We start from the raw sequence: 10,432 nt of genomic DNA, 5'->3' as shown, positions 1-10,432 counted from the left end.
GCCAATATATGCTCTGGTACTTGCCAGTCATGCAAAGTTAAGTCAAGGTCTTGTATTGGATTTGAATTCTAGTATTTTCTGTAAGATAACTTATTGATGGTCCGGTGGGTGATTATTGATTGTGTGGGTTTAAATAAATATTGGTTGTACTAATAAGACATCTACTTGTAGTTATTTGTCCACCATACAAGGGTTAAAACAGACTGTGCAGCAGGCAACAGACAGATAGGAAAACAAATTACAAGGTCACAGGAATCTACAAATAAATAAGTTAAACAAGTGGACAAAAGATTGGCACATGGAGTGTAATGTGGGAAAATATGGATTTGGATGAAGCCATTTAAGGGGAGAGAGCCTATAAAACAGTACAGTACAGAGGGATCTGGGTGTCCTTGGACATACAGGTACAAAATGCAATCAGGAAGTCAAATGAAACGTTGACCTTTATTAGAAGGGGAATGGGATACAAAAATAAGCAAGTCTTGTTGTAACTGTATATAGTACATTGGTGAGACCACATCTGCATTTGTATGTAGTTTTAGTCTCCTTATTTAAGGAAGAACGTACCTATATTGGAAGCAGTTCAGAGACTGTTCATTCAGTTGATTCTTGGGGTGAATTAGTTGTGTGAGGAAAAGTTGAGCCTATACTTGGAGTTTAGAAGAACAAAAGATCTTTTAATGAAACACCCAAGATTCTAAGGGAACTTGATAGGTTACATGCTAAGAGGATGTTTCTTCTCTTGGGAGTGACCTAGAAATCAGGGTGCAATTTCAGTATAAGGGATTGTCATTTAAGACTGATGAGAAAGAACTGCTTCCCTCAGAAGGCTGTGAATCTTTGAAGTTCTTTACCCTAAGGAGCCGTGGAGGATAATTGACTCGATTCAAGGCTCTAATAAATAGATTTCTGAAGTATGGGGAGTCAAGGATCATGGGGAACAGGTGGGAGAGTGGAGTTGAGGCCAAGATCAGATCAGTTATGATCATCTATTAAATATTGGAGTAGGTACAAGTGGCTGTACGGTTTACTCCTGCTTGAATTTTTAATGTTAACATCCTTCTGAGGAGGTCAACTTGGGACATCTACCTAAACTATGTACATATAATTTCAGTCTATAGTGTATTGATTCTTACTGCCTTATGCATTAATCTTGTATGCTACATCTTCAGATGCCTACACTCCAAGATCTAGAATTTCCTCCCTAAAATCGTTGCCTCTTAAGACACTCCTTAAAACTTGCTATTTTTTCCAAGGTTTTGCTTATTTGCCAGTTCACTTCCTGTGAAGCGCCTTGGGAAATGTTTACCACATTAATAAAAAGTAAGTCATCATGCAGTGGTCTACTGTGCAAGTTACTCAATTGCCTGAACAACTACAATGGAAATAAATGCAACTTTATTTCCCATATCCAATGAGCTAAAAAAAAACATTTGTTTCCAGTACTCTTTTCTTCCTCTCCTGCAATATAGTATTTAAGCAATCATTTCCTTTTTATTCAGTTTGGAAAGAATGGTGCAATAACACAAGACAGTGTTTTCTTTCATGGAAGTAAAGAGCAATGGTGATTTTCTTAGATAAATGTGACTTCCACGTGCCTCTAAATAACTTCACTTCTCAGGCAATTTTCAAGTTTGTTTAATTCACTGTCAGGGATATTAATGCTATTTTGCCAATAATGTAAAAAAAACTTATAATTTAATCAGGATACATATTATACTGCACTGAAAGCCACCAAAATATCTGAAAAGTATTGGGACAGTCAGTTATTGAAGAACCTCAAGGCGGACTGTTTTTGTGACCAAACTAGGAATAGATTGAGGGACTCCTATAAGTGTGAAAATATGAAAAATACCAATCTCTGCTAACATTAAGAACTTTTCGAATTTGAAACTTCAATGGAAATACTTATAAAAGTGCCACATGGTGAAAATATCGTAAAAGGATAGTGTCCAAGTACTTAACTTAGACAGTACTTAAGACAGTAGGACTAGGGGGCACAGCCTCAAGATAAAGGGGGGGCGGTTTAGAACGGAGTTGAGGAGGAACTTCTTCACTCAAAGGGTGGTGAATATCTGGAATTCTCTGCCTGTTGAAGTGGTGGAGGCTGCCTCGCTAAATATTTTTAAGAAGCGGGTTGATGGGTTTTTGATAAGAGAGGGGATTAAGGGTTATGGGGAGAGGGCGGGAAAGTGGAACTGAGCCACGACAGATCAGCCATGATCTTATTGAATGGCGGGGCAGGCTCGAGGGGCCAGATGGCCTACTCCTGCTCCTATTTCTTATGTTCTTATGTTCTTAACTCTTTTTGGATCATTGATTGTTCATGGACATGTTGAAACTGCGCGAACAGGAAAAATTGATTAGGTCCATTAATGAAGCACCTATTGAAGATATTGTATTGTTGTTAAACAAAATATCACACATTCAAGTCAGATACACATTTATTGCTTTCATTTTTTTTCAGCTTGCCACCCATCATGGCTAAACATGATGAAAATACATTTTCATTTAAACAATGAAGGATCATATACACTGAATCTTAAATAGGACTTTTGTTTTGTTTGCCACCTCCCCCCCTTAATTTATCTTTTACACAGTGACACTCCAGCCAAGTGGTTAAGTTTAATTTGCCAAGTGACCCATTAGATGTAATAGATATTTTAGTTGCTAGAGTCCAAAATCACACAACAGTTTTGACAAAGGTATAGGAAAGTCAACAGCTCCAATCTCAATTGCACAACTGCAAACAAATCATGCAAGACCAATACTGCCCAATCACACACCTACAAAAAGGCCTTTCAAACAAATACCTGTGTTGTTTCAAATATCATACATAATGGGAAAGCTAGGCACTATACCAGCTAAAAAAAAAATCAAATCCAGCAATTAACACCAAGTCCAAATCCACTAGAGACTCAGCATAAGCTCAAAATCTCAACTGTGCACCAGCAAAACAAAAATGCTAAGATGCTTCTTAAAATGCTTCTCCCTATTCCATGCACAGCATTGATTAACGTTAACAAACTACTCATTAGAAATTTATTTCAGCAGCACAAAACCAACGCAAGTGTTTGAGCTGTACTGATACAATAACATTTCAACATATGACGTTAAGCAGGGATGCATGATTGCATAATTGCTGCTTAATCTTCTTAAGTTTTACAGAAAAAAAGCAAAGCCACTGCTGTTGGACGCATCATGGCTGCTCAGGAGAAACTTTCACTTAAAACTTACATACATTATTTTCCATTCATGCCAAGTATAAACAGCAACCATCACTGTCATCAAGTTAAGGTCTAACATCTCTGTCAGCAGGTAGCCTAAACTGCAGCCTGCCTGGAGCCAATGTTAAAAACAACTTTGGTGCTAGCAGCAATCAGTTGGAGATTAATCTAACTTTAGTTTAAATTAACTGCAGTGGGAAGAACAAAGTGTTGTTTGCCATTGGTCTCAGATTGACTTTGGTGTTTTGTAGAGAACATACTGACAGTGTTGGATTTTGTGCTTTTGTATAATAAATTTAATCTTCCTCATTTGTGACATGATTACTCATCTTTTGAGGCAGTAAATACTAGCATTTCATCATACATAGCTGTACATGTGATACCTCAACATCAGCAAACAGTGCTGATTGTTAGTAGATTCCACGGGTTTTTAAATGTAGTTACAATGATTCTGTAACATTGTTATTGCTGGATCGTTATGAATTTTTTCCACTTTCCTTTTACCAACAGCAGTTTAAAAATAGTTGACTTGTGGCTAAGGCTCCAACAATGCTTTCATTCAGGTGTCCAGAGGTATGCATGGTTGATTTTTCCCTTCCCTGTGGACCAGGCACCCAAACTCCATACCTCCCTATCAGTAATGATGAATTTACACAACATTTATGTTGGTTCTCTCTGCATTCAACCTATTAAGTATGTTTATGCAAAAGCTGGAGTTGGCCAAGGAACAAAAGTAACTCACCAGACGTCCCTCTCATCACTATTAATTTAAAATGCAGTGGATCATTAAAATAGTTTTGATTTTAATAGCATCTATGTTTTCTAATTGACAATAAGCATTTCAGTTCCCCTCCCCAAACATAACTCATATTCTCTGCCTCTAATTTTTGTGCAATTGCAGCTAAAAGTACGCAGTACTTGGAAAGTGTGTGGGGTGGGGAAGTGGAGAGAAACAAAATACCAGTATCTGAATGGCACTTAACATATTAAATCGTTATTTACTATGACAATGAAAAGAGGCATCTAAAGATTTATATTCCAAATGAAAGCATTGCCTCAGCAGCACTTGAGGTCTAACACAATAGTTGATCTGCTAGAGAAAGGAGAAATTCTTTTGTTCCTCCGTTGTTTTGAAACTGCATCCTTTTCAGAGCATGCGCTGGTCAATTTAATTTCAATACCATCTGTTATTGTTAGCAGATACAAGAATCAGTGTTTACTCCATACTGGGGTGGCAATGGGCCCTTGTGGTGATCGATCTATCATAATGAATTCCTCAGGGTTGTCGCAGGCTTGGTAGTGGATTAGCAAATCCTGGATAGCTCGTTCCTCAATCTGAAAATTGAAGACAAAAATGATTAAAATTTTGAAATTGAGATGAGACATTAGAGTAATTTATAAGTGAATTTTGCAGTACAAAGACCACTGGGAATGGTCTACCTTTGCTAAATTCTGCACTAAAATATGGTTTATTTACTCACTACAATGTTTTCTAATTGACTCAACGATCAGAATGACACCTCGTTGACTTGGAATTTCTGCGACTGGGTTAAAAATCAGAAATGCCCTTAACAGCAGTGTGCGTGTACCTACACTCAAGATGGCAGCTCACAACCATCTAAGGGAAATCACGACTGGACATCAAATAGGGGGTCTGGCCAGAGATACCCACATCCCATGAAATAAAAATAACATTGGCCTTCCAAGAGACACTGACATCCAGAGAAAATGTAACAAAAGAACATTAAAAAAAGACAGAATAACAACAATCTGAAAATTTTGGATCCAGGCATTCAACGTCTGTCAGCAATTAAGGACAGTGAATCTGTAGTACTGGAATGATGACAGGTAAAGCTGCTTAGGTTTTACACACGAGAGCTGTGAATACTTTGAAAGCATTGTACTACCAGTAGAAAAGTATGAAAGTTGGTGCTTGTGGTATTCAGCAGCCAGTGTGATTTTGATATTGCCATTTTCTGCACTGGTTAGAAAGTAGGACCTGAAGTACTGCCTCTGATTATCTATATTTTAAGCAGATTCCAAAACAGATTATGTGTGCGTGTATCAATGTTTTGTCCATGACCAATAAAATGCAGCTGCCAGCTAATTGTGACTATTTAATAATCAGAGCTACCAACAATGCATCTCAACTTCAATGTTACAGCAACAGCTTGACATCTGTAGTGTTATTCTTAAGAGTGCTACACAAATGTTAGCTTAGTTGCCAGTCTTAGGCTACTTCTTTTTGCCCAGATTTAACTTGAAAACAGGAGTAAAAAATATAGTACTTTTGATCTATGGCACTATAAAGGAGGAATATACTTCTACAGAGAATATAAAAGGATGTGCGGAATGGGCTGGGAAAGAACAGGGTGAAAGGAGTGAAATCAAGAGGGGTCTGGACAGAGTCGATACTGAGAAACATTGCCCACTGGAAGGGTCATGCACAAGAGGGCACTGATATATGGTGACTGGCAATAGAAGCAGAACCGGCAAGAGGAAGAATTGTAATAATTGTAATAATAGAACAAAAGAATATGCAATAAATGGTTAGGATTTGGAATGTACTGCTTCAGTGCGCGGTAGAAGCAAGATTTAACTGTGGTCTTCAGAGGAAATGGTACGAGCATATGAAGAAAAAGATAATGCAGTGATATAGGGAAAGAGCAGGGCTGCAGTGTTCCAAAGAATTGACACAGACACAACGGGCTAAATGGCCTTTTCTGTGTCATAACTATTCTATGAGGCTAGGTAAACTCAAACTGCACAGCCAGCAGTGGCACAGGTTCAGTGGGTCAAATGGCCTCTTGAGCTATATTTCATTAATTCTAAGTTTCTATACCCTCTAAATGTACAGTCAGACAAATCTATTCCTTGCATTGAGATTGATAACAATGTAGTATGCAAATGAGGAACACATTAACACACTTGCCCGGTCACAGGCCACTTGTTTATGAAATCTTTTGTTTCCTTGCATCTAAATTATCATTGGCTTTGTTGAATATCTCAAAAATGAGGTTAACTTTGCAAAAAACCTTCTGAGACTGTTAAAGCTCAGAACAGTTTACAAATAGTGTTACCTGAATCAGAGCCAGTGGTTTCTCCCTGCTCTTCACAAGTGCAGCTTCTTGCTGACGTTCCTCCTCCACTATGGCCGCAAAAGTGATTGGAGTCATTGCTGGTGGAGTTTTCGCAACTGTCATTAACCAAGGGCTATTTGGAATTAAATATTTATAATGAATATATATTGAAAGCAATTAATATAGACTTTGAGAATCAGGTACTTCTTGTGTTGACTACATTAGCAGTGAAGTTTGTATGACATGAATTATATGTAGCCCAGATTTCATGGTGCTCAGGCCATGTGACTGAATTACATGACATATATATCCTTCCATTTCATTTTTATGACATGCAACAGTGCCACATCTAGTAAACATATCACTTAACTGTCACTCCAATAGAATACAACTAAAACTGCATGTACCATACGAGAAACATACTTAGGAAATATCCGCATCCTCTACAACAAACTTGCTATTGAAAATTAAAGCATCCCAAATGCAAGTCACTCATAGGTGCCTATTTTCCAACAATGCAAGGATCTTTAAGAAAGTAGTATCATCACCAATGGATTCTTTCAGTTGTGCAACCCAAACATTGCAGGCTTATAATGACTTCAGCGAGGCCCATGAGGTTGGCCTCGAGGAGTATGAACTCCCTGAATCGCCTGCCCAATCAGGGAGTTCATACTCCAAGAGGCTAACCTCATGTGCCTCACTGAAGTTATCACAGGCTGAGTACAATTCAGCCCAAAGGACAAAGAAAAGTACAACACAGGAACAGGCCCTTCAGCCCTGCAAGCCCATGCCAATCATGGTGCCCTAATTAAACTACAAAAAAATCTTCTACCCTTACTGGGTCTATTATCCCTCTATTCCCGTACCCATCCAGTTGCCCCTTAAATGTTGTTAATGTGGCTACTTCCACCATCTCCTCTGATAGCACATTCCAGACACCCACCAGTCTGCATGAAAAACATCTTCCATACATCTCTCTTAGATTTTCCCTCCTCACCCTTTGAGTTACTGTGCATGCATGGCTGTGCAAAAACATTGAAAGGGCCTGCACACTTATACAAATTAGCCACGAACTGCAGAGAAAAAAGACATATACAATCAATCACCATCACGATAAAAGTGAAGCTGTGTAAAAATTATTCTAGCCACAGTTATCACACAGCCCTATAGAAGTTAGAAATACTGACCTGACACCAATAATGTCAATTGCAAATGCTGTTTCAATTGGCATCAACATTACTGATGAAGCTCAAGACCGGATAAAATAAAAATTTACAAAAGAGGAGGCCATATGGCCTTTGCTACACAATTACAAAATGAATCCCTTAGCTTTGAAGTAGAAGGTACAATTTTTTTTTGAATTTCCTTTCAGGCAATGCTCTTTACTTTGACCAGTCCTGGCAAAATATTCTGCGCTATTTTAATCCCATTAATAAAATTTATCCTATACTATCCAGTCAATCTCTGTAGTAATTTTGAATGATGGCTCCTCTTCCCAAATCTAAGGAAAAACTCTTTCCCTATCCACTAACAAAACAGTAAGAATGTTAAAAACTTCCACAATAGACTTTGCATCTTCTCTGTTTCAGTGAAACTTCTCATTGGATATAACATTTCTCAGTTACATGAGGCCACTGCAAACTCATTAAATTATTATTTATATTCTCGATTAACCATATGTGTCGCTAAAACAATTTTAAACAATGACTAACTTAAAAGCAGAATTCCTATAATTTTCAATGTAATCTAAATGATTACAGCAACTAAATTTTTTCAGCAAAGGGTGATCAAAATAATAACTGCTTGTACCAATTTAACAGGTAGAAACAACATTATCTCACCAGGGTATGAATTTTAATCAAAACTAAATTTTTATGTTCTCAAATGCTTGGTGAAGAAGGAAAATACAAAGCGAAGATGCAAATATGAAACAAAGACAGTTTATATATTTGAGCCAGGACTATAAAAAGTCAATTCACCTATCGACAGGAAATGCTTGAGCAATGGTTTTAGAAGTAGGCTAGGTTAGCAGTTAAACATCATAATTAAGTTCCAGAACAACACCACAAGTTTAACCATATTTCTGCTTTTATCAGCTTCTCTGTCTCAATTTTCTGCAGTCTGTTGTGGTAATCATTGATGAGCCAGATAAAAAGTACATTATAAGATGATGCTTGGTCATATATTGAAGTGTGCTAAAGGTCAAAACGATGTTATTTGTTTAGTGAACTTCATCTGTACTATAGCAATAAACAATTCTCAAATATTTTCAAGTTGCATCATCATTTTTGTACTGAAGTAGCAGGATTAATGGATAGTTGACAGAATTGCAGGAAGAATGAGCCCAAAGGCGTGTCACATGGGCAAAGTTGCAATTGGAGGTGTACGTCTGTAAATCTAGCCCTGGGAGGTGGGAACCAGGATTTCAGCCATTTAACCTCCTCTAGTATTTAGATGAGCACTTGAAATGTCATAGCATACAAGGCTACAAACCAAGTACTGGAAAACGGGATTAGAGAGATGTTTGATGGCCAAAAGGCCACTTTCTATATTATTCTATGTTATTTGTGCCTGGCAATTTCCTACAGTTAGTGTGACACTGATACAGAAGGAAGCGAACAATTGACAATAAAATTGTTTTCTTAAAAAAACATTTTTTGGATTACTGAGGAAAAATAGTAGAAAAAAAAGTCCAACCCTTTGTTGGTAACAGTAGCTGACCATCACCTCAAGGATAATGAATGCTGCCCTTGCCAGGGAGGCTCCCATCCCATGAAAGAATATGCAAAAATGTGCATTTCTTTATGACCAGTGAAATGAAACATCTACATTCACAAGGCACATTGTAATTAATCAATACTATCGTCCATTTTCATCAAATACTAAATTACCTTACCCAAAACTGAATTTCTGCATTTTGAAATATTAACCTAAAAATTATCTTTTCCCTATGTACACAATACTAATCAAATTAAAATATTAATCAAACACCTGGAGTATCGTGTGCCGTTTTGGTGCCCTTATCTGAGGAAGGATGCTCTTGCTGCAGGTTTTTGGGATGTCATATGACGAGACTAAAAGTTGGTTAGGATTGTATTCATTGGAATTTAGAAGAGAGGGGATCTCACAGAAACTTAGAACATTCTAACAGGATTCGATGGGGTATATTCAGAAAGAATGTTCTTGATGGTGGGGGTGTCCAGAACTAGGGGGTTATAGTTTGAGGATAAGGGGTAAACCCTTTAAGACTGAGTTGAGGAGAAACTTCTTCACGCAGGAGAGTACTGTGTGATTTCAAGAAGGAATTAGATATTGCTTTTGGCTACAGGGATCAAGGGATATGCTGGGGTGCAGGATCAGGATATTCAGCCATGATCATAATAAATGACGGAGCAGGCTTGATGGGCCAAATGGCTTACTCCTGCTTCTATTTTCTACATATATATGTCTGATCTGGTACCAAGCAGCTGAATATTTACTCAAAACCTAGTACCTAATGAATAACATACAGTCAACTGGTGAAGTAGGAAACTAAATTGTAGGATGTTGACACATGAACTTCATGAATGTTTAATTGGGATGAGAATTTGAATTACTTCTCACCCCTTAGAAAGCCCCTCACGTGTATTTTCCTATAAAGCTGCATGGGCATCCAGTGACTGACAATAACATGGGGGGTGGGGAGAGAGAAAGAGAGGGGGGGGTGGGGAGAGAGAAAGAGAGGGGGGGGTGGGGAGAGAGAAAGAAAGAGAGGGGGGGGGTGGGGAGAGAGAAAGAAAGAGAGGGGGGGGTGGGGAGAGAGAAAGAAAGAGAGGGGGGGGTGGGGAGAGAGAAAGAAAGAGAGGGGGGGGTGGGGAGAGAGAAAGAAAGAGAGGGGGGGTGGGGAGAGAGAAAGAAAGAGAGGGGGGGTGGGGAGAGAGAAAGAAAGAGAGGGGGGGGTGGGGAGAGAGAAAGAAAGAGAGGGGGGGGTGGGGAGAGAGAAAGAAAGAGAGGGGGGGGTGGGGAGAGAGAAAGAGAGGGGGGGGTGGGGAGAGAGAAAGAGAGGGGGGGGTGGGGAGAGAGAAAGAGAAAGAGGGGGGGGGTGGGGAGAGAGAAAGAGAGGGGGGGGTGGGGAGAGAGAAAGAG

General features: G+C 38.7%; 1 protein-coding gene across 2 annotated transcripts in view; it reads right to left on the bottom strand.

Annotated features, from left to right (window-relative positions):
• Positions 1–2,426: 2,426 nt before the first annotated feature.
• ibtk (inhibitor of Bruton agammaglobulinemia tyrosine kinase) overlaps positions 2,427–10,432 on the bottom strand; it is a 119,346-nt gene continuing 111,340 nt past the window's right edge. For both annotated transcript variants that reach the window (XM_080192793.1, XM_080192794.1), the window contains 2 exons: positions 6,308–6,440; positions 2,427–4,562 (listed from right to left, as the gene is read on the bottom strand). In XM_080192793.1, coding sequence (XP_080048919.1) covers positions 4,437–4,562; positions 6,308–6,440 — 259 coding nt within the window. In that variant the 3' untranslated portion in view covers positions 2,427–4,436. The remainder of the gene's footprint in view (positions 4,563–6,307; positions 6,441–10,432) is intronic.

The sequence above is a fragment of the Carcharhinus amblyrhynchos genome, chromosome 7, assembly GCF_965287045.1.
Source record: "Carcharhinus amblyrhynchos chromosome 7, sCarAmb.v2.hapA, whole genome shotgun sequence".
NCBI classification, from domain to species: domain Eukaryota; kingdom Metazoa; phylum Chordata; class Chondrichthyes; order Carcharhiniformes; family Carcharhinidae; genus Carcharhinus; species Carcharhinus amblyrhynchos.
Note: the sequence above shows the minus strand (reverse complement) of the source record. Positions and strands in the feature narration are given on the sequence as shown.